Below are 24,498 nucleotides of genomic sequence, written 5' to 3' on the forward strand. Positions count from 1 at the left end.
TCACTCTCTCACCTCACATCCCATCCAGTATCAGCCCACCCCATGCTGTGCGCACGGCTTCTGGCATCAAGAGGACAAAAAGAAACAGCTCGATGCTGCGATTGACGGTTCTGCCCGCCCCGGGGGTGTTTTGGCAGATGTCGATCGCTGAGTGGAACAGGGATGTGTTTTGCGCAGGAAATTCAGCATCTGCTGATTCCGCTGATGAAATGAAAGAACAGAAAACGGACTCCACGGACTCTAACCAACGAACGGCTCCATGCCATGCTACTTCTCCTTACCGCGGGTACACGCCCATGAACAAACCACCTTGCCGCGGTTGAGCTTCTCATGTCGCATCCATCTTTATTTTGGCGCCTGACTTGCAGCCCCAGCAAACACAAGTTTTGAATTTGGGGGCTGGCGTCCGGCACAACAACATCTTTTCAACACATCATCATCAAAGCCTGAGCTATCGCTCTTTTGGAGAAACCGTTTTGCCACCGGGGAGCCTCGGGAGGCGAATATCTCAACCCGGGCCGTTGTCGGAATCCCGGAGTGTTGGGGCGGACGGACTTGCCTCAGGTACCTTGCTTGTACAACATTCCCGCCGTATCTGTGCTACCAACCCTGCCATGACGCGGTCCCAACGGAAGACTGTGTCGTGGCTGTGGCAGGACTCGCTTGTTCACCTGTACCTTTTGACGTGGGCCGAATGCGTGCGCGCGCAATGCTGAACCAGATCTCCTGTCCGTCCACGTCTCTCTGTTCAATCAAACCCCTGACGGCGAGGCGGGATGGAGCACTCATACTCCGTGCCTATCCTCGTCCTTCTCCCAGAGAGACGATAATCTCCAATGATGGAGCTGCAATCCTCGAAGCGAGCCAGCTCGTCACCGACAAAAGAAATCGCTGTCGACGACAACGACGCATAGGTTCGTAGTCCCATGCAATGCCGGTCACAAAAAAAGTTTCCTTTGTTGGATCTCGAATTGAATGTTTTCCACGAGGGGTTACAGAGCAGCACGTTTGGCGGCCGGAGTGGTACGTACCTATCTCGGATTCCCCGAACCGGAATAGTTTCTCTCTTGGAGGCGATGCCGGAACAACGCTCTTTGATATCCGGCATGCTTTCCTCTACACTACGATGTGCATACGATGCGATGCGACTTCAGAGACGCGGCAGAGAGAGACAGACGAGAAAATATGCGAATTCCCTCGACTGTCTACTACTGCTTCGTTGATGGGCTATCTATGCGCAGTTTGAAGGTCCTGCACATGCACCGGTTTGAGGTATGTACAAGACGGAGGCCATGGTGGTTTCTCCAGGTTCTTTCTTCTCCGCAATACGCTACTGTACCCCGAGCTTCTTCAAGGAAGCTTAGCCATCGTAACACAAACCCCGGAATGAATCGCAGACGCAAGGTCCCATTTCCAGCCTCATGCTTTCACCTGTTGATCTAGGCCTGGGGTTCCGGTGTCATCCAGCAGCCATGCTCTCTCGGATGACCGAGTTGGGAAACGTTCGGGAGGGGGGGGGGGGCGGGTAACTGCCCGACCCAGGACCCACGATCGGGGGCCCCGCAAGGCGGTTCCTGGGTTCCTGAAGACAGGTGAGCATGTCGGTTAGTTGATGACGTTGTTGCGCTGGAGGCGGAGGTGAAGTGGCCAAAGAAAAGATCCATAGTGCGGTGTACGGAGAAGGTAGTTAGGTCTGGCTCTCCGTCGGTGCCCAAGGCACCTTTGCATCAAGCAAAAAGGCCACCAAATTTTCTTTTCACCGGGCGATGCTCGGTCAGACGCCGGCTTGGCCACACCGCACACATAGTGCTATATCCACTTACACACGACACATCTGGCCATTTTCTCGAGCGGTCGTACAACACGTCTCTATCCCGCTGGCACGATACTCCATAGTCTACGGAGTAGTCCCTGGTTCAGCATGTCGACGACAGGCTCGGGTTGTAACAATGCCAACAACGGCCGGCAGCGGGCCGGGGAGAGTCCAAATTGGGAAACCCGGGGGCCAAGCACGCACGGACCAGAGGCTAACTATGTACTCCGGATTGTACGGTGTATGGTGTAGTGTAATCGTCGACATTGCCAGGGGTGCTGGGACGGAACCGACGGACCAGGTTGTGTGTTTCGTTGTCAGCCAACGTCAAGCGATGAAGTCATGGGTTGCGCCGCTGCCGAGGGGTCCGGTGCCATGAGCCGTGGGCGGCGAAAAGAGGTGCCCAACGTCAGAGGTGTGTTGAAATCCAGAAGTTGCATACTTGTCTTGCTTGCCATGCCCAGGAACAGAAAGGATCCGGAGACCACTACTTCCACAGGAGCGCCACAGGACGGCTGGTGATGTGACACAAGACAAGCCGCTTAGCCGGACATACATACTATAGGTGGTGTACTCTGTGCCATGTCTTGTCAACAATGTGCAAAAAGGGTGGTGGCTGAGACATGGGGGATGAGGGATATGTTGGAATCCGAATCCAGAGCTCCGGCCGCAACGGCAGGAACAGCAGATATGGGAAGATGGTGGTTTCATTGGAGAAATGACACAATTCTCTCCCCGATATCAAGAAACCACCTACCGACAAAACGGCCGCCATCAGCCTTGCATCAAACATCGCAAGGGACTGGATGAAACCTCAACCGTCCAAACGACCCCAAATTAGGAATGGCCTCCGGACTCAAAGCAACCCACGGCAGAGTGGAAAGTGACAGGTCCTTTCGAGTGACCTCATCATGTCAAGACATCAGCCGCCAAAGTAATATTGCTCCACAAGAAGAGATAACATATGGACAGGGCTCAACGGCCGTTCCTTGCGTTATAACATCTCTCCTATCATCAACGTCCATCACTTCGACACATAGACACACAATACGCCGTATACTATAGCGTGGCGGCGTCCGGCATCTCACCTCTCCTTTTTTCCCTCCGACGACGGAAGGTCAAGGGTCCTTTGTCACACAATAGGCTGTCATGTGTAACTTTCTTGTGTTCCCCTTTCATCTTGAGCCGCGTCTTACCTTGGAAGTCCGATGGAACCACGCCCGGCAGGCTAAGCGCATACAACCGTAAGGACGCACCCGTAAACCCCGTTGAGTTACAAGGCGAAAAGCGCATCTCAACGATGCTCAACAAACAGATAGCTTGCGTCTGGAAGGGAGTGCTTGATGATAGCCTAGAGAAACGGAGGGACTTGAACTGTGCCGTGTTGCCAGTCAATAGTCCTTGAATAGTACTCTGTATTTCTTTCTGCCAAAGGGGCTGTGACTGTGGCTTGAAAGTGTTGAGCCAAAACGACACACAAATCCCCAAAAAAACCCTCGCACTTATCGCCATCATGGCATCATTCCCAGAGAATGCCTGTGCTGGTGTAACCCTCCCCCTAGAACAGTAGCAAGGAAACAGGTATCAACAACCCCCCGGTTGCAGCGGGAGTTACCCCATAGAAACAAAAGACGGATAGATGCTGCAGTCGCTCCGATTATGTGGCATTCTTGGTGGGCTTCTGCCTTCGTCTGCTGAGCTACAGGCCGCGTTGCCTGTCATTATGAGGTAGTATTATGGCCATCATGGGCACACGATGCATACTTTACTTTTACGTATTCTGTGTAGTTCCCTGAGACATGAGATAAGTGTCCAGAAATCCACCAAGTTTCTATTACTTCTCTCGCTCACGAGGCAAAGATTAAGAACCTGCCCGGAGATGCATCCATCATCCTCTAGAGCGGCGGAGCCCTGTGAGGGGAGGAGGGGTGAGATAATTTCATGAAGGTGTCAGGAACAGATGCTGGTTAATTACGCCGTTCAACCTTGCTTCCTGGCGGGCTTTTGGTTCCTTCTCAGTCTTGGCTTGTCGATCCGAGAACTCCCATCATCGTCGTCATCATCATCACTACCAACCGTCGCCTCCCGTTGCTAAAATGGGCCAAGCCATAAGATGGGTTATGCACGTCATGTTTGAACCACCATTCCAGAACAGGGGGTGCGGGGGAAATGTGGGATCTGGTTTTGAAGGGTTGTGGTTGGTTGGTTGTCCTCATTTTCCTCCTCTTCAATCCTCCTTGGTCTGTGCCTGTGCCCCTCGCAGAACACCACTTTGGTGCAATCCGGTGTCTTTCCAACCCTCCATCTTGGAGCACATGCCTAGGCATGTGACTCTTAGGAGTCGGTCGTGAGACGGACTGGTTGGTCTAGGCTGAGAGATGGAGACTGGTGCGGGTTAAGAGGTTCACGAGGCTGTGTAGCCTTATGCTAATTCTAACTACGGTGTTATGGTGTGTCTCAATCTTGGAACTTTTGGTGGATTATTGGCTGTCTGGCAGTGACTTTCGGCGGACTCCGTCTTCACACCATCAACAAACCATGATCTGGACGCCATCATCGTCGATGGCGCGATCGACCCCGAGCTGAACACCCAAGAGAAAGACGTGGCTGATGGACTAAGGCCGATCCTCACCACAGATGGATACTTACCCGCTTCGTATAAGAGACAGCCGTCAATGTCTCGGCTGTGGGAACTAACGCATCGCCGATGCAGAAGCCACCTGGGCTGCTGGTGCCAGTAACCAAGAGGAATGCTGAATACTAGTACTGCACATCCTTGATGAGGAGATGAACTCCTCAAATTATGCAGTTGAAGTAACCCTGCAGAGTTGAGAACCACGGAAACTCGTGTTGCTGGACAAAAACAAAAGATGGTGCACACCCAGGGATGTATCGGCTTAGGAGAAACATGTCCTTCAAGCGATGGGAGTGCGTGCCATGGATCTGGAGCGCGTGGCTCATGCACTGCTCAGGTCTCCTGTCACACGCCTTAGCGTTGTCTTGGTGGAGGGTGAGTGTCTGTGAGAACGTTGGAGATTTCTCCGACCGAGTGTTCAGTGCCAGCGATGAGCTTGACCCCGCATGCAAGACAGTCACTTTACCGTCGTTTCTATACTGTAGGCAGACATGCTCATAGTAATATGAGCGAAGCGCGGTCCGAGTGCTAGACTCTCCCTGAGCCGGAGGTCATCAAGAGGTTTTCTCAGATGAGTTTAGCAAGGTTAGCAACCGCCCGGCATCTCCCACAAAAAGAAGGACACAGCCCTCATCTCCAAACAGGCTGTCAATAGTGTGTCACAAAGAGGAGAGGGGTCCAAGCGGACTTGCACCTGGCACAGTGCGCAGCGCCTGGGTTCCCAAAGGTTGAGCATTTCCGGCTACCTCCGCCCCCTCCCCTAGCCCAAAGCTAGCAACAGCCCAAGGGTGCGGACCAGCAAGCCACAGCGGGAACACCGACGTCATTGGCCCCGCACGCCGGACGCCACAGACCTTGTGACGGGGCGGCGCCACCAACCGGGTCATCATTCCAGGCGTTCGGTACGTATCCTGAACCGACAGGACGGCTCCCTCTTTTTTTGTGTTCGAACTTTCACGATCTAGACGTGTGGCGGCGGACGAGACGACACCATCACCACGGCGGTGGGCTCGGTTGTCCCATGGAGCTGGGAGGGTCCGAGTACGTGTATTGGTTAGCTGGTTCGTGTTGACAAACGTGGCTTGGGAAGAAGGGAAAGATTGGAGAAGGAATGAAAAATAATTACATCACTGTCGAATGATCCGGTTTGCTCACCGTCGCGTTTCGCTGGTTGTCGACGGCTCAAAAACGCGAGCCTCGTCGTCGTCGATCATTAGCTCCCTTTGTCAGAGAGAGCAATACTGTGTTTGGTACATCAGGTCCCTGACCGTGGTGAAGCCCTGGACCTGGTTTCGGGAAATACTCCGTACAATACTTGGCACAGTTCCTGAAGCTCATCGGCCACTCCCGACCCGAGAAAACTGGGATGGGGCCCTTGGAGTTAACTCGGCGTTGTACGTACTGAAAAAAGACATGTTGAAGTTGTCGTTTCTGATGAAACGCACAGGCGTTGTTGATCTCTCCAATTCTCTCAAGATTGATTTCTTTGATGGATGGCCAAGACCTTCAATGTAACCCTGCTAACGGGACAGTGCGTTTCTGGATGCGGGTTCGAGAGAATTTGGTTTAGCGCGTATCTTGGCATCTGACAAGGATTCGATATCTGATGTTGCGATTTCACGTTGATTTGTCCCGTCTCGTCACACCAACCACAACTTCAAAAAAAGATCATCTCGAAAGGAGGCATCAATTCGTAGAGAATTGGAGTTTCATTGCGAAAGACCGTATACTGTGTGCTATGTATGGTACATGCCATGCTACGCGCTCAAGGTTTGTCTTGTCAAGTCCGCCATGGCGCAATTCTTGCCGTCATCGTGCAGATGGCGCAGATGGCGCAGATGGCGGATGGGGTGTCCCGCTACCTCGAAAGCAATAAGTCTGGTGATGTCGCAAGCTGCCATGGGCGAATGGACGAACAACTCCAGCGGGGGATCGAACAGCAACGAAATCTTATTTCAACGACGTGCATCATCTTTTTCCTCGGCTACTGTGTACCTACCTGCCCACCTGCTGCTAACGTGTCATTGCTTTGTGGTTGTTTACACTATCTCCTTGAAGTTTCCGATCTTCTGCTGTGAAGTGGGAGTAGGAGACAAGAGCCCCCGATGTTTGATAATTTCTCGTTAAAGATGCCAGACCTATCTCGCATCAAGGTCCTGCATTGAGACAGACAGGGGCGAGGAGCCATCAGACAAACGCGGAGCAATGTCTCAGGCTTGCGCAAGCTGGTCCAACGCAGGCTAAACACACGCCTCTCTACCGACAGTAGTGTACCTACCTCCCGTCGTCCTACCCGCCTTGGCTGACCAGCTCACCTTCATCTTCGCCTTCACTTGCATGCTCATACGTGGCTCAAACCGGGCTAGGTAGATGTGAATGATAAGCAGCATAACGTCCCAATCAAGCTGTGAAGTAAGACACCTTTGGTAGGTAACCAGCGTTCATCACACATACAGGCAGATCCCGCCTGACGGAGCGATAGCTCCGAGATGTGCCGGCCGTCAATGTAATGCCAACCCGGAACCCCCCGGTCGGCGAGCGGTGATAGGTAGGTCTTGCTTCGGTCCGAGACGCTGGATGAATGTTTTCGGCAGTCCTGGGTGTGTTTACTCAGTCAGTTATCAGTTTCGGTGGACCAAATAGCTACATATGAATGAGTGTGTGTGAGATGGATGTGTCAGATGGTATCGATAGTCTGGTGTAAGCACAACAAAATCATGGTCGGGATAACATCATCATCAGTCTCCTCGAGGATGACGTTCCAACGAAGAGGTTGCCTAAGAAGGCCGGATACGACAAACATGTTGTAAACAACTCGGTGTCATTCGTAGCCACCCACCATCACAATGGACGACATGCCCAACGGTCAGTTGGGCAGTTGACAGACAGATAGGCCCGACTCTACCTGGTAACCAACCATTTCCCCATCACGAAGGTTGCTTGACGTCCCCAAGATCGATGACGTTCGCTAGGTAGCTAGGTACCTTAGTGTATGCACTCTCTGCTTTCCCAATCACATGCACATGCCCATCATCTTCCACCGTGATGGCCAGCCTTCATACCCACCCTCCACCTTCTCCCAACTTGTGTATGGTGCCATCTACCCTCCTCACTTCCAAGTTTTCGGAGAAATTAATACGCCACCATCTCAGCAATCCCCCCCGGCTTCCCCCGCTTTCATAAGGGCCCAACTGGCTTGGAAGTTCCACCAGGCTAAGACTAGCAGATGGGGTGAGAAGTGGGGGATTGAACCAGGTGTGACGTGACGTGCGTCTTCTCAAGCTCACGTGTTTCATGAGTAGTATAGGTCTTCGCTGCTCTGGGAAGCATGTAGTTGGTGTCAAAATCCCCAGGGACAATGAACAGGCCCAAAGAACGCAGTCATCTTGACTCAGTTTCGGATGGATGAGGTAGAAATTCAGGGATGTTCGGGCAATGTGATGGTTTTGTTCGTAAATGAGAAGAATATGGAAGTGGAAGAGAGAATGGCGAGTTAGTCTTTCTGGCTGTTCTCCCGAAGTCTCTTTAAGAATTCCTTCTCTTCCTTCCCATTCCCATAATACGAATCTCGGTTGTTAAGTATATTATTGAAAGGAAAGAAAGAGGAAGAACAGGAGAGACACCCTTGGGAGTGTGCGAAGAAGAGAGGCGACACCTACGTCTACCTACCTCATCTCCGGTGGTTGACGATTCCAGGTTTTCATTCCTGACCATCTGTCTCCTACAATATCATGTTTCCAGGCATTGATGGGCCACATAGATACTGCCATCACTAAGGGAGCGCATCCCCTATTCACAACACGCATTAGAGGCATCAGGAGAGAGTCAGGAACAACAACTCATCATGGCATTACTCCATACAATTGCCAACTGACACTGCCCAAGCCAAACCCTCCGGCGGGCATCAAGTATGGGTTATCATAACCACCATGTATCAAGTCCCGTGGCCTCATCCCATTATACCGCCAGGTACATTCATATATCGTACTCAAAACACATCGCGTTCCCATCTCGAAATCATCACTCCACCAATTCATTACATCCCAGTTCCCCAAATCCATCCATCTCGAAATACAACCCACAAACAAGTGCAGATTACAACACCACAAGATTGACAAGACATATCAGTCCATCTCTCTCTCACACACTCACAAGTGGTTGATGACCAACAAACGACCATCTAGCCAGCCAGCCAGTCCACCATTCGTTCCCATCCTTCCACCACCTCCGAAAAGCGACCCGGCCAGCCAAAATGCCAGAAAAAACGTCTCACTTCCCTGGGTGGTTGTGGCGTTGTGATTCTAATGAAAGGCGAAGTTGGTTGCCACCCCAAGTCCGAGTCCGAATGCGGGATGTCCGTCCTGTCTGGCTGCCGTGCGTCAAGGTACTCCAACAGCTCCCGAATAGAGGGAGTCTTTTTTTGTAGGTTTTGTGGGGTTTCAACTTTTTTGTGTCTTTTTGCTTGAATGTACCTCCTGGATGTTCTCTCTGTCCTTCGCGCAGCCATGTTTGTGGTTGGCTGTTGTAGTTGCCGTGGTGATCAGTCCTCCAGAGAGTGCTGGTGCGCAGCAAACACGATCAGCAAAACTGCTTGCAGACCAATCTGAGGAATACCAATGGCGATTAAGGAGAAGTTTTGCGAGTCGATCGAGGAAAGGTTCGGTGTGTTGTGTGTTGGCGAAAGGTGCGATATGCGCGAACGAAGAACCACAGACGAAAGTAAGGAAAGGGGTAAAGTAAACAAATGATGACACACCCTACAGGGGAGGTTGTGACGATTGTCAGCGCCGCATAAAGAGTTAACCACGCGTCACCAAAACCCCTGGCTGCAAGAGATTCGTCGTCTTGATGGCCATTCCGCGATCATCACGCAGCGTGACGGACGGGGTCGCGGCGAACTTGATACGACAACCCTCCCTCTCGAGTTCCAGGCGGCCGCGGACTGAGTTGACGGGCTCGTAGGCCGCGGCAAAGAAGCGCAAGCCAACGTGCGGCCACTCGTGCTGGAAGGTGAGCCCCGAGCTGAGCATCTTGGCCGACAGGTCGCGGGCGTCGGACACGATAAGGAACAGGTTGCGATGCGCCTCGTGCGCGGCCTCCCCCGGGTTGTTCGGGTCCTTGACGAGGAACGGGCCAATGATGCTCTTAAGAGCCTTGTGGCATTCCGTCTTCTTAAAGGTGGAGAAGGCATCGATCTTGTCGTCGGCGAGGATGTGCTTGATCACTTTGGCGCGGCGGTCGATGAGGATTTGGCGCTCATGCGGCTTGGAGCCTGGGAAGAGTTAACAAAAGTTAGTTGTTGGAGACTTCAAGAGAGTAACAATCAGCTTACTGTCAACAGCAGCCAGCCCCTTCTCAATCTCATCCAGCTCATCGTCGGTGTCCTCGCGGAACCCCTTCCAACCATCATGGTCGCAGACCGTCTTGAGAATGTGTTGGACAATCAGGCGCTGCAGCAGGAACGGCCGCATCACGTCGTCAGCAAGCACGCGCAGGGCGCTGTCGCCGTAGTCCCTGTCGGTGTTGATGTGACACACGGCCGCGATCATGTTCCACAGCCGCTCGCCGCCCTCGGCGATGATGTAAGACTTCTAGTCCCCATCAAACTTGGGCGCGCTGCTGAAGAAGTGCAGGCAGTAGCCGTAGATCAGCGCAAACACGGTCTGGAACGACTCGGCCCACTCGAGGTCCTCGCCTTGAAGGTTTTCGCGCACGATGGAGGTCGGCAAATCGCGGTGCCGTTCGACGGGACTGCCCATGGCCGTGGCCCGCAGAGTGCGCTTCGGTCCATTGCTGTTGTGGGAGAGTCGAGACGACGACGACGCAGCGGAGTAGCGGTGTGGAATGGGGTGAGATAAGCCGGAACGGCTGCTCACAGCGGTCGTGCTGGACATGCGATGCAGGGCGGGAACCACAAAGCCGGTCTGGGGCTGAGAGTTGATGCGGAAACGAGGAGCACTTTGGGGGCCGCGGTGAAGTTCGGCGGCCTGGCTGAAGCTCGCGGGGCGGCGCAGGGAGTGGGCGCTGCCGGGGGGCTCGGGGAGAGCCAGATACGACTCCTTCTGAGGCGAGTTGGAAGAAACAACCGTGGCTGTGGTGGACCGAGCGACCGTGTCGAGCGCAGCAGCGTGCTCCTTGGGGTCGTTGTGGACGCTCAGCCAGAGGTTCCGTTTCCCTGAGACCTGGTCTTGGAGTATCTGAGAGGAGTTAGCACCGACCAAATGAGTAAACAGAACAAAAGAAAGCAAAAAACAAACACGCTCAGAAAACTGCAACTCGCTGAAGCTTACCGCGCGAGCGACTTCGCTTTGGCGGAGTTGCTCCTTGAGAAACTGTCATCATGTTTGTCAGCATCTTCTCCAAAAAAACCAGGTTGACTGACTAGAAAACAACTTACTTGCATAGTCCTCATGTCCTCCTCGCTGCGAGTGACCATGGATTGGAGTGTGAGCTCGGCATTCCTGTGCCGGCCTTGCCAGATGCCAACTTCATGTTCGAGGAACGAAACATGGTGCTTGAACTTGTCAATTCTTGCATTGGCCGCGGTCAGCTCATTCGCCATCGACTCCATGGCCTTGCTCATGCGGATCGAGTTGTTCATGAGCTCTTGGACGTCGATATCGACCGACGTGAGGAACTCCTTCGGGACATCGGGCTGTTGGTAAAGGCCCTGGCGAAGTCCCCAAAGGCGTCCCTGCAACTTGGTCGTCTGGTCGCGATGAGCCTGGTTGGGGGTTAGGATCGGGTCGAAGTAAACAAACAAAGTAAACAAAAGAAGGAAGACAAGGATGAAAGGAAACCTAAATCAAGATGAAACTTACTTTGAGAGCAGGATGGAGGTTCTCACCCTCCGTGGCGATGCTCGCGTTGCTGGCGCTCATCTTGTTGGTGGTGGCGGTGTTGTTTCCCGCGAAGATTGGTGGTGGTGGCTTCGGGGGAAAAGCAGGTTTGACTTGACGCGTCAGAAGAAGAGGGAAGAAAGGTGGGCGAAACGGGGCGGGGAACGAAAGAAGCGGAGCCCGGCCGGCCGGTGCGACGGGGAAAACAAAAACCGGACGGCGCTGCGTGTCCTGCACCGGGATTCGGTGCGGTGACCCGTTAGGGAGAACAAAGGTCACCCGCCGAGGGCGACGCCGACAAACCCCCGGGGGAACTTTGTCCCTGTCAGGCCCGTTTTGTCCCATGCCCGCTCTCCGGCCATCTCTCTGCGCCGTCGTCGGCCTCAAAGCCGACTTGATGTTGGCCGCCTCTGGCGCCGACAGTTGGACACCGGCCCGAATGCCCAAGCTGGCACCGGCCAGGACGGTGGTGCGCTGGGCACGGCTCTCGCCAGCGCGGAAAACGGACCCGGCCGGACCACTCCAGCCGTTAAACCTGTTGACGGGGCCGTCCCCGTCCTCCCAGTCGCCCTCGACGACCGAGTCTGCGCTCTCTGAGGACCAACCCCAGAGAGGAGCCCCGCCGGCGCCGGAGGGAGACGTGCAGTCGTCGCTGCTGTTGCTGCTGTTGGTGTTGCTGCTGGCGCACGTGGCGCCGGTCTCACTGGGGGTGGCGACGCCCCGGGATGCTGGTTTGGCCATGTTTGTTGTTGTCCGAGGCGGAAGTGTCGGACAACAACAAGGCAGGGAACGAAGAGCTAACGATACTTGCTTGGGAGAAAAGAAGAAAGAAGGAATAGAAAAGTCGCAGTGCCGGGACGAGAATAAATTCGCAGAAACTCGCGGGGGGGTATCCGCCGAGGGGTCCGCCTTCTCAACGAGGTCTCCGCGAGGAGGGCATCTCGACGGGGCTCTCCAAGAGGATCAAGGATCTTGCCGCCGAGCACCTCGCAAACTACTGGCTCCATCAACTTCAGTGACCACAACTCATCGCAAGGCAGAAAAAGTGCTCGATGACATCGTCCACATCTCTCTGGCCCTCGATAACTCTGTCGCCTCCCGTGATGGTCATTCATGCAGTGGGTTGCTGGTCCTCCTCATTCTCCTTGGCGACGAGGTCTTCGCCCCTGAAATCAGTTCAGCAAATACTGCGGCTGCAGCGGAGAGAACTATGTGAGCATTTGTGTGTGGGCACTCTGGAGCCTTCATCACATTGAGTGAGCAACACCTGGACATGAGGCTCATGGCTCGACGGAACAGGCTGCTTCGGCGCGGCGAGGACGAGAGGATGAAGGAGGGGGAAGAGTAGGTAGCCAGGGGCAGGAGGGTTGACCGCCTCAAATGAGCAGCCGGGCATATGTGGCTCATGGGTGTGCGTGATGATACCGTTTCGGCAGATTTGGGGACTCAAAACGGGGCGTGGTCCGGAACAGGAGTTGAACAACAACAAATGAAAAGGGGTTGTGAGCACCAGAAACTCACATATCAGCGGCAAACCAGCAAGAATGACATCGTATTAAGAGAGATAACAAACACTCCCCAAGATGTCAAGGGAGAAGAACACTACAATCGCGGCAAAGGAGTGGCGGAGCAGGAGCCATCACCAACGGAAACCGCCATGGGCCGTGTCAAGACATGTCGGCAGCGTGGAGAATTCCCCGGTAGTGTCCCGTATGACGAGAAACAACCGATAGAGTGAGTACCTGGTATGTAGGTATGTGTGTATTGTGAGATTGAAGTATTCAACTACTCGTCAGGTTGTGACAAGTCAAGAATGATGTCAGGAATAATGAATCAGAGATAATAAAACAGGAGGGTCTCTTGAATGATTTCGGGGTTGTATGTTCACAAGATCCTCTGGCTTTGGAGCAGTTCGGCCCGCTCCCAAGTTCGACTTACCTACCTGCTGTGTGATGATAAATTGTCGCAACCCTCCCAGGTCATCAACAATTCGCAGAGGGGGGCAAAGCAATTAATGCTCACGTCGCCCACATGAGACACTGCTGCACCAGTCAATGTTCGCAAGCATAATATGCCATGCAAAGACTGAACAAGGGAAACGAGACGCTAACAGGGCCTTGGACAATCACCTGGGTAAACCTAGTCAAAGCCAACGGCGGCTTCCATGCATCAGACCAGCCTGAAAAACAAGCATGTATCAATTTCTCAATTCTTACTCTGAGACACCTGGTATTTCTCTTTATGGTATACATCTACTAAGCTAGCCTGTGAACAAAAGCGACATCAGTTGCCATGCTATAGCCCCAATTGCCACATACACACGCGGGGGAGGTAGGTGGTGGTGGGTGGTTTCCGTGGTCCGAATCCGGTCCAAGTCTTGGTTGCATCGTGCTGCTGCTTTGCTCGCTGGCTGGCTTGACATGCTTGAACGCACCGCATCGAATCGAATCGGATAGTGCTGGGAAACTGGGAAGAAAAAGAAGCAAACAGAATGCGAGCGCGGGTCTGTGCGAAGAAGATCAGCGACATGGGCAAAGGCCTTTGGTTCCTTGATTTCTGATGCCAAACGCGCTCATGAACCGGTTCGTGGTTGTTTTCGAGAGATCTGTTGCGCCGGGTCAAGTCGGGAATCTGCCTAGTCGAGTCGAGATGGAAAGAAAACACGAGGATGAAAACGACCAGCCGCAGTCGGAAATTAGGGTACGGTCGATCTGGGCGTGACCCGAAAGCCTTGAAAGCCATGTTAGAACAGCCAGAACCACAAGGGGGAAGAGCAAGAATTTACATACCTCGTGAAGTTCCTAAGCAGACAGGCAGGCGCCATGATTAGTCTCTTAGATGGCCTTGGTGCGAGAGAACAAACTGCTGTAGACCGCATCCACAACTGGAGCCGCAGAGATCATGCGTCCGTCAAAGTAGCGGCCGTTGAGGCCCTTAATGGCGTTCTCGCCGCCCGACACCTTATCGAACTTGAGGTAGATGTCACCCTGCGAGTTGGGATCCAGAGCGATGTGCACCACATGCCCATACTTCTCCTCAGCCTCTTGGCGAACCTCCTCCTCAAGTTCCTTGATCCAATCCTCGCCTTGTTGCCTATAGATGCGTGTTAGCAACTGGTTCACCGTCATCAGAAAACAGAAGAGGAATAACGTACTCGGCGGGATCAAACATGTTGTGAAGGACGACACAACGACTAGCCATACTGACATTGACAGGCAGCGGCTTCGTCTCGGCCGTCTTGGGCTTGAGGATCTGTCGATCAGGCTGACCATTGCTGGCCTCGTCAGTCCTTGCCAGCTTGCGCATAAGTGCATCGCGGCTGTAGTTGTTAAAGTTGACGCCCGCGACATCCGTGTCGTCCAAAGCGCTGGCACCGGCGCCCTTGTCACTATCACGGCCTCCGGCTCGGTCAAAGTTGGACGCCTGGGGTCCGCGACCGCCGGCACCGGAAAACGCGGAACCCTGGTAGCCTGCATTTTGACCTTGGAATCCCCGTAAGAGATTTGCAGTCGACTCCGGGGTGAACTTATCGTTTCCAAGCCCGACGCGGATCGGGCGACCAGCAAGGTCAAACCCGTTCATCTTCTCAAGTGCCTCGCGGGCATTGGCGGCATCGCGGAATCTTAGAACACAGTTAGCGTTGCACGAAGAGACATGTGCTTGAATCAAATACTTACTGGACAAAACCATAACCGCGGCTGCGACCGGTGTCGTCCTTTTGCAGCTGCACGAACTCGAGCTCGCCAAACGGCTCAAACACGTTCTGAAGGTCCGTCTCGGTGATGCTAAAGTGGATGTTGCCCACATAGAGGCGGTGGAAGGGAACCGAGTTGGGGTGGCCCGAGTGCTCCGTGTTCCGCGCCTGTCGATTCTTTTCCGCCTCAGTGGGTTGGACGATGACGGGAATACCTAGGAGTTTTTGACCAGTGAGCTGCAGGGCGGCCGCAACGGATTCTTCATTCTTGAACTCGACATAACCGACACTGGGGAGATGGTTAGCAAGGCACTGGAGTAAGAAGGTGAGGAGGGGAAAATCAAAACATACCCTTTGGACCTGTTGCTGACGCGGTCCTTGACGATTTGAGCCTCGGCAACGGGGCCAGCCTTCTCAAAGAACTCCTTCAGCTCGCGAGTGCGCAGGCGGGCGGCCAGTTGCTGGACGAAAACGGTGCGGCGATCGCGCTCATCAGGAGGAGGCGACGGCTCACGGCGCGGGGTGCTATGCCGGCCACCGCGGCGGTCGTCATCACGGCGGCGATAGTCGCGATCGCGATCGCGGTCGCGGTCACGATCCCGGTCCCTATCACGGTCACGGCGGTCATCTCCGGGGCGGTAGTAACGATTCGGAGAGCGGGAGCGGGAACGGCCACGGCCGCCGCCGCGGGTGCTTCCGCGATAGTAATCTCCGTCTCTGTGACGACGTGAGTGTCGGCCAGAATCACGGCTCCGGCTCCGACGCCTACTCTTGTGGCTTCCGGCCTCGCTTCGGGGGGTCGCGCGGCCGCTCGACGAGTCGCGATGACGAGGGGGGCTACGGCTGCGTTCGCGATCACGGCGGCGATAGTCGCGGTCCCTGCTGCGGTCCCTGCTACAGTCCCGGCTGCGACGGTCTCGATCGCGACTCAGACTGCGGCTGCGAGGGCTCCGGCTGCGGTTGCGATCTCTATCCCGGTCCCGGGAGTTTCCGTTCTGAGGAGAGTCGCCGTTGGTGGTGGCCTTGGTGGCCTGTTCCTTGGAAGAGGCGGTCGAGTCGAGGAGGGCCTCGACGTCCAGTCCTGACATTTTTGTTTGTATTCTTTCTTTTCTTTGAGTTTCTCGAGGATTCCGTGATCGCGCTGACCTGGAGATCTGGCTTTAGTGGTGTAGTGATAGGAATCGAAGGAGCATCGAGCGGGTGATGATGATGCGGTCGAGGGTCGAGGAGGGTGCGTGGTTGGGTTGGTGGAGTCAAAACTTGGAGGAAGCAGGCAAAAGCAGAGATGGAAATGGGAAGGAAACGGGGGTCTGGCCCACAGGCAAAACGAAAAGTCACGTGAAGATAGATACAGTAAGGTCCAAGCATACACACGGTTGCTCACACGGTGTTGATCCAGGCTTTCCGCGGTGTTGTTGCTGCGGTCACATGCTTCAGGGGTTAATGCAGAGGACAACACCAAACCACCTGCCACACCCTTCCGGGGATGATGTCCCTGAATAAAAAGAGAATATTCTGACAGTTAGCAGTCAATATGCAGTTCATTGGAATGAAATGTTCACCAGGTATAACAGAATCCTAGCCGTTGCCCTCGAGCAAACGGCGAGCTCTTGTCTGTTTGCGTGTGGCGCTCCCGTGTCACATTGCCCCTTGGATGTGAGTATGCATATGAGATGTGAGAGATTACCAGTCAGGAGAGTCATGCTTGAGGGCGTTTGCACGCACCGAATGGTCAATTGTTCAAAAGCTTAACGTCTCCCTCCCGAGTTCAATCATGTCTTTCTGTCCCTGATGTCAACAGAGTGACAAGATCCAAGCCTCTATCTCGCAACATCCAACTCACCAGACGCCCCTGAATCCAACGCCGCACCAAGTCTAAGACACGAAAGTATCAAAATGCAGTCTCTGGAGGTCGTCCTTTATGGACCACACGAGTGGGATGTATGGGACCGCGAATTCAGAGCGGTGGCATACTCCGAGGGGCTTTTGCGCTTCATCCACCCCACGCCCCCAGAGGAGTTCTGGGAACAGCTCGACGCAAGGCGTCCCAAGGTCTCAGACTACTTCAAGCGCCTCGAACCTGAAGTCCCAGGTAGCGAAGAGCGGGTCGATACCACCAGCAAGGCAGCCAACGAAAAAGAGCTCACGGACGGAGACCAGAGTGACTATCTCTGGAGGCTTGAAAGGTTCGAGAATGAAGCGGAGGAAGAGAAGGAACGAATTCGTCACCTGGGCACCTGGATGCTCAAGCATGTCAGTCACCGAATTTTCGTCAAGTATTTTGACGCTGGCGAGGGTCCGCTTCGCTGGTATGCCACTCTGGTGGCCAACTTCGCCAAGGTCGGGAACAAGCTTGCCGCCGACAGAGCAGACGAAAAGCGCCAATGGGAGGCAGAGCAGGAAGAGAAAGCATGGGAGGAGGAAATGGAGCGGCGCAAGAGGTGCCGATGCTCTTGATCAACACACAGATTCCAGCATATATGAACGATTGGACATGCTGCAATTACTATGAAGCTCTCATGTATCTACTGTTACGTATGTTAGCGCTTGGATGCTCTCCGCAAAAGGAGATTGATACAAGGATAACAGCATCAAGACCAAGACGATGTCTTTACATCCAAGCCGGTTGCAAAACAACACCGGGCACCCGCAGAATACATTCTTTTACAAGCACTCTTGTAGGACCATGAGTCATGACTAACGACCATTCAAACGAGGCTCTGGTAGTCAGTTGACTTTCAATGAGGCCAGGGAAGGAGATATAAGAGGCAGACCGACTGGGCGTTACGATGCCCTGAGATAGTATGTCCAAGCACATATTCCTTGACCTCCAACCCTCATTTTCTTGACATCCTCTATGAAATTCTGACCAACGATTGACCACCCGAGCCCACCTCTCCCTGCCTCAACCACACCAACTATACTAATGGACATCGAAGCGCAGCTCGGCTTGCGTCTCCCACAGGCCGACAACGATACAGACTTCACAACCCCCCCACAATGCAACAGCAAAACCTAGCTCCTCACCGACCCCGAGAACTGGCCATCACAAAGAACCGCCTCTTCCGCGTCGTTGCTCAAAAGCACAAGGTTCTCCGGCTCATCATGGACCCCCTCAACCCCAGGTTCAAGCAACACAGAATCGGCGACTCGGGGCACTAGCACGCAACCTACAAGCCTCTGAGTCCGTCAGCGGAGAGTCTAATCAAGAGGATGATCCATTGCAGGGCTGACCAACTCTTGGGGGTGGGCGACATTGCATCCTCCATTCTCTTCATTATTATAAATTACTCAGGCTAGCTTGGAGAGTCATTTTGGCAGCGTAGAGCTCGTGAGCAAGAACCAAACCGACCCCCCCTCCGACAGCCAAAGCAGGGCGTCTAGGTAATTATCTACTCACACACACACAAAGAAATCCAGACGATGCCATCCCCCCTCCTCCCCTTCCTTCTCATCATGACCGTTTCTCACTTGAATATTTGTTCATGTGACATTCGTCGTCGTAACAACCGCTCCACAATTAAACAGACACGTTAGGTAGCCCCCGAAAAAAGTTCCCCCAAAAACCGGTCATGAAGTAGGTATCATGCGTGTCCCTGCCCTGCGCCACCCTGCCTTGTATCCCGAATCTATCTAGTTGTCGACTTGCGAGGGCAGCTGAGTGCCAAAAACAATGTCCCAGAACGGGCTGGTCACGCCAAATCCGTTCTCGTAGTCAAGGAAGTGGTGCTCAAGGTGCAGCTTCTTGAGCTTCTTGTACCAGAGGGGCAGGTTCTGGTGGTGAAGGAAGTAGTGGGTCATGTCATAGAGGATGTAGCCGAAGACGCCGCCGCAGTAGATGGTGGTGGCGACCGACCAGTCCCAGTAGAAGAGGGTGTGGGCCAGCTTCCAGAACGGCGCGGCGAGCGCGGCAAAGAGAACGGGCGGCATGACCAGGCGATACTTGTCCATGGGCAGATAGTGATGGATGCCGTGGAGGGTGAAGTGGAGGGTGATGCCCACGCGGTTGTCGGGGAGCCAGCTGTAGACGAGGTAGTCAGCATTTCAATGGCCATCAGCATAGCACAGATTCTGGGACACTTACTAGTCAATGTGGAACAGGAAGCGGTGCATGAGATACTCCACCAACGTCCACAACATGACGCCCACGACAAAGCATCCGGCCTGGTTCAGGATGCTGTCGAAGCCTGGGTAGGCGAGGTAGACGCCGTACGAGACGCATGGAACCCAGATTGTGGGCACAACCCACCAAGCGGTCTTGGTGAGGGGCTCGAGGAAGTTGCCAAAGAGAGGCGCCGAGGCGCCGCCCTTGTAGTGGCGCGGGCGATGGACCTGGTCGAGATAAAACTCCTTGGAAAAGCCGCCGTACCAGACCTGAGGGAACAGCGGGCGGCTGAGGTCGAGGAAGTGGTGCGTCTTGTAGTCGGCGGCAATGTCGGTGTCCTTGCTCAGGTCCTCCTCGCAGGACATGCCCGTCCGGGGGTGGACTTTGCGGCCATTGACGGTGCCGTTGCTGTTGTTCTCGAGGGCGGTCGAGCGGCCCTTGGAGTCGGAGTCGGAGGAGGCGAGGAAACCGACAAGGGACTCCTCGAGAACTTCGTAGGCGGCGTCGGAGTGGGCGTGCGACGACTTGTCCTGGAGGATGTCCTTGATGTCCTTGCCGGCCCAGTCGAGGATCAGATCGGCGCCGCCGGGGTGGGAGTCGAGGAAGTCGGTCACGTCGTAGACATTGTTGTCAATGGTGACGTAGCAGGACTTTTTGGTGTTGTGCGACGCGACCTGGGCGCGGGTGAAGGTCGGAAGATTGCGGCCGGGCATCTCGGCGGCGGTGTTGGTCACAGGCTGCGGACTCGGTGTTGTCGGAGGGTGAAAAGAGACGGACTTGACCGGACTGGAACCGGATTGCAAGTCGGGACGCTAGCACTCGACAACAGACAAACGAATTAAAAGAAACTCAGAAACAAAAAGGACGATCAGAAACGAAATCTGCGGAAAACAAAGTTTATTTTTCGAGAAGAGTTCTGGACTGTTTCACCCCCAGAGATAGCCCATGCCATGGAGCGGTCGGGCGAGGCGCGGGCTGCACGGATCGGCCAAATTTTTGTCCCAAGAGGACGCGTTCAGGGGCTCCGGGGGGTGGAGCAAATCAGCGGCAGGAACCGTCTTCAACGCCGCCAGTCATCGACTGATGTGTGGCGTTACCAAGCCGGGGATACCAGGTTCAAGTGGCCGGCATTTCCACGGCTTGATGGCTTGACAAGGCTCAATCACCGCATCCAGGCCTGTTGGTCAGGAAAATTCCGGTTGGAGTCTGAGAGGAGGGAGGTGAACAAGGCCGCTCTGCATCCCGACTCAGGGATATGACTGCTGACTGCATGTGAAAGTTGAGTCCCAGTGAGATGGGATTATGCAAATATCCGAGAACCCCAAGCATGCAACAATCCATACCATAAGTAATGTCGTGCCAAGGCTACAACTGGCCCCACATGGCTGCCAAGTGCTGACTCAGTTCCCGACTGCTGGCCAAGGCTTGGCACTCGCTATCCGCTGTCTGCCACCAGCAAATGGCGGGGTCAAAGAGCTGAACTGCCCCTCCATTTCCAGGATTGACCGAGTTGATTCCTCCAAGCCCTCGACAAGAACCCCCTCCATGACGGCCCGGGATGAGGAGGCTGGTGCTTGGTTTTGTCAGGTCGCCATCCATTGTTCGGTGGTGATAAGGCTCAGGTAGCAGGCTGCATGTGCGTTTTTGCATATGTCTTCTTTTCTAATAGATACTCTGGATCCAATATCCACGTTTCATCCTGTGTTGAAGTCGAAGAAGAAGACTGCCCTGGTGACGGAATGCCAAGCGACCCAATGACCCGCCATCTGACGTAAATTGCGAATGTACCTAGGTAACTCGGGTCTTCTGCGCGGCTCCAGTCCAAGAAACATCATTCTTCGTTCGGGTTTGGAGGCCGCCTGTCGCGCGGTCGGATCCATCACCTTCTTCCATCCACCTCGGCCGACCCAAGTTCCAAGGCCTGGAATCCTTCCATTCCTTGTCGCCTTGTCATTCAGGTGGCCATCCTGCATCCTGGGGCCTGCTTTACCCAGATCCGGCCCAGATTCAGCTGTGACCAAGCCATTCTCACATGCAGCTCGAGCCGCCCAACATCCTGCAGACCCAGACGGTGCTTTTCTTCCACTTTCCTGGCCACACAGAAGAATACTCCACCTTCAAACAACTCTATTCCAGACCCCAACTCCTCTCGATCCCAAATCATTGAACCACTTCGCTGTTGTATCTTGCTGTCCTGCTCACATCCCCCGCGACGACATGGCAGAACTTCGAGTGGGCTGGGGCACCATGCTCCTGGTCCTCGGCCTCCTGCTCATTGTCTTCCCTAACGGCGCCGCCGCGTTCGGCGCCGGCAACATCCCGTCCATTGCTCAGGTTGAGGGCCACAACTGGAGGCATGGAGGTTCGTTGTCCTCGCATGGTCAAGGCCCCTCTTTCGTAGACTGACCTCCTGCAGACATCGAGGACATGCTCTCGACAGTGAGCTTCCTCTACGGTAAAAAATGGTCCTCCATGAACATCCGTCGCGTTTACTTCGGCAACTGGCTGCGCGACTACTCCCAAGCTATCGACGTCGGCAGCCTCAAAAAGATCAACGCCGCCACCATCCGCATCCTTGTGAGTTCGCATAAGCTGCACAAAGACGGGAGTTAGCAAAGCGGCTGACCGAACGTGCTAGGTCTGGGTTCTGTCTTTCATGGCCAACGGCTATGCCACCGAGGAATTCGAGGTCACCGAGGAGCGCCTCGGCGTCTACCGTCCTGAGGAGCACATCGACAACCCGCTCGGTTACGCAGACGGCGAGGATGCGCGCAAGTACGATCCGCGCCTTCGCGGCCCTGTCGACCCTCGAGAGCTGGAAATCGACCCGCGCACTGGCATGAAGAACTACATCGCCAACGAAGACGGCGGTTGGGCCACCAGTGCCGGCTATCTGAGGTGGAGTTTCGCCCGCAGCATCCATTTTGGTCGCGTCTACACCAGCGGCGCTCACGGCACCAAGGGCAAGGAGGAAGACCTGTGCGAAGCCCTGCGCTGCCTCGGCCAGGCTCTTCACACTATGGAGGATTTCCCCGCCCACAGCAATTACTGTGAATTGGCGCTTATCGAGTTGGGCTATCGCAACGTTTTCCCTCTGGTCGGGCGAGACACTCAGGTTCGCGTCAACGGCAAGATGGTCTACCCACTGGTTACTGGTATGTGTGCGGAGTGAGAGTGTGACGCACGCTTTGTGCAGAGGCTGACAGGGCTAAGGAACGTTCGGCGTCGTTGACTTTTTGCACTCGGTGGTTGGGTAAGCTTCTCCTGTCACATGTATATTTGCTATAGCACTCCTTCTAACTGCCAACTAGCGAGGCCACCGATCACTTCACCCAAGCCGAGGTCGACGAGGTTGACTCCGTTCTCCTGCTCGCCGAGGAGTCCAACAGGGCAAGCTCGGACGGCCAGCGCGGTTTCTTTGGTTCTAGCTCCAGCTCCAGCAGCGGCGCCGACTTTATCTCCCTCCTCACCCAGCTCCCCGGCGTGGGAGACGGTTTCGCAGCCGAGGCCAGGAATCTCCAGGCACGCTCGGCCGCGCAGGAGCAGGAGAACGCTCGCTACTACTCGGCTACGAGGGACAATGCCAACGTCGTCCCCGGCATGAGCCCCAACTTCGACCCGGTCAAGGTGTCCGGTCAGATCTATCCGATCCTCCACTTCCGCGACAGGATCGTTCGCTCCATCAGCAACATGATCTCCAAGATCCCCGGGCTCGAAAAGCTGCTCGAGACCATCAGCGAGCGGTTGACGGCCTTCATCCTCGGCCTGCTCGCCCCGTTCGTCCGGCCCATCATTCAGGCCATCTCCAAGAGTCTCAAGGAGGGCTCCTCGGGGCTGATCGCCACCAGCGCCAAAACACAATTCGAGCCCTGGACCAACCCGCGGTGTGACGATCCCACCCACTCAATGCTGTCCAAGGACCACTTCACGCACATCCTCAACCCCTGCGCCGGCCGTGTCGCCACCACCATCTTGCAATACGTCGTGCCGTACGTACCCTGTCACCTTGCCTCCCCCAGTAACCAAGCCACTAACCTCTATCCACAGCCGCATCGTCTACGCTTGGGAAAACCCCGGCGTCCCCGTCGACGAGGTCCTCAACGACATCCTGCGCGTCTTCCACCACCCGGGCGCGCGCGACGAGCGCATCGAGATCCAGCGCGCCATGTTCGATACCGTGCGCAACTGGGCCAACGATACGCCCCTCCGCAGCCAGCTCGACCATTTGCTGTCGTCGGAATCCGTGCGCAACCACAAGAACCACATCCTCAGCTCCGAGGCCATGGCTGCCGGCGCGCGGTCGATCTCGAGCAGCAACGGTTGCGTCCACGGTGACGGCGGACACGGAAAACCGACGGGTTCGTTGTGGGAGCATGTCAGGACTTTGCGGCAGGAATCGGGCGTCAGGTCTCCTACCTCCGCCGCACCGCCGACGTCATCACAAACGTATCAACCACCGCCTACGTCTGCTTCATACGGCACCGGCCACGCAGCGAGCTACTACGCCAGCCATCCGCAATCACCGACTGCCGCGCAAGCCCCGCCGTCGCAACATTCTCCCTATGGCGGCGGGCCGGGATATGGCGCGCCGCCGCCTCACGCGTCTCATTCTCCCTATGGTGGGTATCCCGGAGGTGGTGGGTATGGGCAGGCACCGCCGCCGCCAGGGCAGTACGGGCCGCCGCCACCGGGTCAATACCCGCCGCCGGGAGGACAGTATCCCCCGCCGCATGGGTATGGTGGGCAGCCGGGGTGGGGGGGTTATCCCCCGAGGTATTGAGTTGGAGTTGAAGGGGTGAGAAAGGGTGTTGCTGGAACGTTGCCCCTGAGTTTGGCCAAGTGAGTATCTAGGGAACGATATCCAAGTGGTGGAGGGAGAGGAAGGGATTAGTGGTAGTGCTCTGGACAAAGGCATGAAACATGAGCATGGATGGTGTTTTGGGAGCGGTTGGGTTGAATGTAGATGACGTGTCTCTTGCACAACGGACGGTTTGATATCGGCGCCCGGGACAGAGTGGGATACCCGAAGTTGTGGTGGGCGATGAGAAGTGATGCAGTTGCGAGCGATAATTACTTTGTCTTGGTTTTGGGTTGGGTGAAATAAACTGGGAGCCTACATGGCTACCTACCTGACGCACATCCTCCGTTGCCGTGTTGGAGAGGTATATACTACAGTAAATGTAGTCACCGATTATCTTGTCTGTTTTGATTTCTAGTGAGTTCTCGTGAGGCCCTCACTCCAATCTACGTAGAGTACCTTCACATACCCAACAACTAGTGATACCCTCCCTTAATCGTCAAACTGTCTGTGGTTTGTTGTTTGCCTTGCGTACTTCTGGTGTCTCATGTAACACCGCTGTTTTGCTCCATCTCAACTCACCATCTCGACATGAGCGACATATGGTCCGGGCA

At 54.9% G+C, this 24,498-nt stretch overlaps 8 protein-coding genes across 8 annotated transcripts; 2 read left to right on the plus strand and 6 right to left on the minus strand.

Annotated features, from left to right (window-relative positions):
* Window positions 1-5,441: 5,441 nt before the first annotated feature.
* Window positions 5,442-5,662, minus strand: VTJ04DRAFT_8527 (uncharacterized protein; the record flags this gene model as incomplete). The annotated part of the gene is made up of 2 exons (XM_069366974.1): window positions 5,442-5,475; window positions 5,604-5,662. The coding sequence occupies 2 exons, from the start codon at window positions 5,660-5,662 to the stop codon at window positions 5,442-5,444; spliced, it is 93 nt and encodes a 30-aa protein (XP_069215349.1).
* A 3,585-nt stretch (window positions 5,663-9,247) lies between these two features.
* Window positions 9,248-9,997, minus strand: VTJ04DRAFT_8528 (uncharacterized protein; the record flags this gene model as incomplete). The annotated part of the gene is made up of 2 exons (XM_069366975.1): window positions 9,248-9,720; window positions 9,781-9,997. The coding sequence occupies 2 exons, from the start codon at window positions 9,995-9,997 to the stop codon at window positions 9,248-9,250; spliced, it is 690 nt and encodes a 229-aa protein (XP_069215350.1).
* A 42-nt stretch (window positions 9,998-10,039) lies between these two features.
* Window positions 10,040-12,028, minus strand: VTJ04DRAFT_8529 (uncharacterized protein; the record flags this gene model as incomplete). The annotated part of the gene is made up of 4 exons (XM_069366976.1): window positions 10,040-10,645; window positions 10,706-10,780; window positions 10,846-11,172; window positions 11,270-12,028. The coding sequence occupies 4 exons, from the start codon at window positions 12,026-12,028 to the stop codon at window positions 10,040-10,042; spliced, it is 1,767 nt and encodes a 588-aa protein (XP_069215351.1).
* Window positions 12,029-14,121: 2,093 nt separating this feature from the next.
* On the minus strand, window positions 14,122-16,069 carry VTJ04DRAFT_8530 (uncharacterized protein; the record flags this gene model as incomplete). The annotated part of the gene is made up of 4 exons (XM_069366978.1): window positions 14,122-14,380; window positions 14,442-14,909; window positions 14,965-15,270; window positions 15,333-16,069. 4 exons carry the CDS (start codon window positions 16,067-16,069, stop codon window positions 14,122-14,124), a joined length of 1,770 nt encoding a protein of 589 aa, XP_069215352.1.
* Window positions 16,070-16,877: 808 nt separating this feature from the next.
* On the plus strand, window positions 16,878-17,438 carry VTJ04DRAFT_8531 (uncharacterized protein; the record flags this gene model as incomplete). The annotated part of the gene is made up of 1 exon (XM_069366979.1): window positions 16,878-17,438. One exon carries the CDS (start codon window positions 16,878-16,880, stop codon window positions 17,436-17,438), a length of 561 nt encoding a protein of 186 aa, XP_069215353.1.
* A 1,176-nt stretch (window positions 17,439-18,614) lies between these two features.
* On the minus strand, window positions 18,615-19,799 carry VTJ04DRAFT_8532 (uncharacterized protein; the record flags this gene model as incomplete). The annotated part of the gene is made up of 2 exons (XM_069366980.1): window positions 18,615-19,002; window positions 19,066-19,799. The coding sequence occupies 2 exons, from the start codon at window positions 19,797-19,799 to the stop codon at window positions 18,615-18,617; spliced, it is 1,122 nt and encodes a 373-aa protein (XP_069215354.1).
* A 1,504-nt stretch (window positions 19,800-21,303) lies between these two features.
* On the plus strand, window positions 21,304-23,866 carry VTJ04DRAFT_8533 (uncharacterized protein; the record flags this gene model as incomplete). The annotated part of the gene is made up of 6 exons (XM_069366981.1): window positions 21,304-21,448; window positions 21,503-21,663; window positions 21,725-22,241; window positions 22,300-22,339; window positions 22,398-23,075; window positions 23,134-23,866. The coding sequence occupies 6 exons, from the start codon at window positions 21,304-21,306 to the stop codon at window positions 23,864-23,866; spliced, it is 2,274 nt and encodes a 757-aa protein (XP_069215355.1).
* A 67-nt stretch (window positions 23,867-23,933) lies between these two features.
* On the minus strand, window positions 23,934-24,477 carry VTJ04DRAFT_8534 (uncharacterized protein; the record flags this gene model as incomplete). The annotated part of the gene is made up of 2 exons (XM_069366982.1): window positions 23,934-24,255; window positions 24,467-24,477. The coding sequence occupies 2 exons, from the start codon at window positions 24,475-24,477 to the stop codon at window positions 23,934-23,936; spliced, it is 333 nt and encodes a 110-aa protein (XP_069215356.1).
* Between the last annotated feature and the right edge of the window lie 21 nt (window positions 24,478-24,498).

The sequence above is a fragment of the Mycothermus thermophilus genome (assembly GCF_041956435.1).
Source record: "Mycothermus thermophilus strain CBS 625.91 unplaced genomic scaffold VTJ04scaffold_6, whole genome shotgun sequence".
NCBI classification, from domain to species: Eukaryota; Fungi; Ascomycota; class Sordariomycetes; order Sordariales; family Chaetomiaceae; genus Mycothermus; species Mycothermus thermophilus.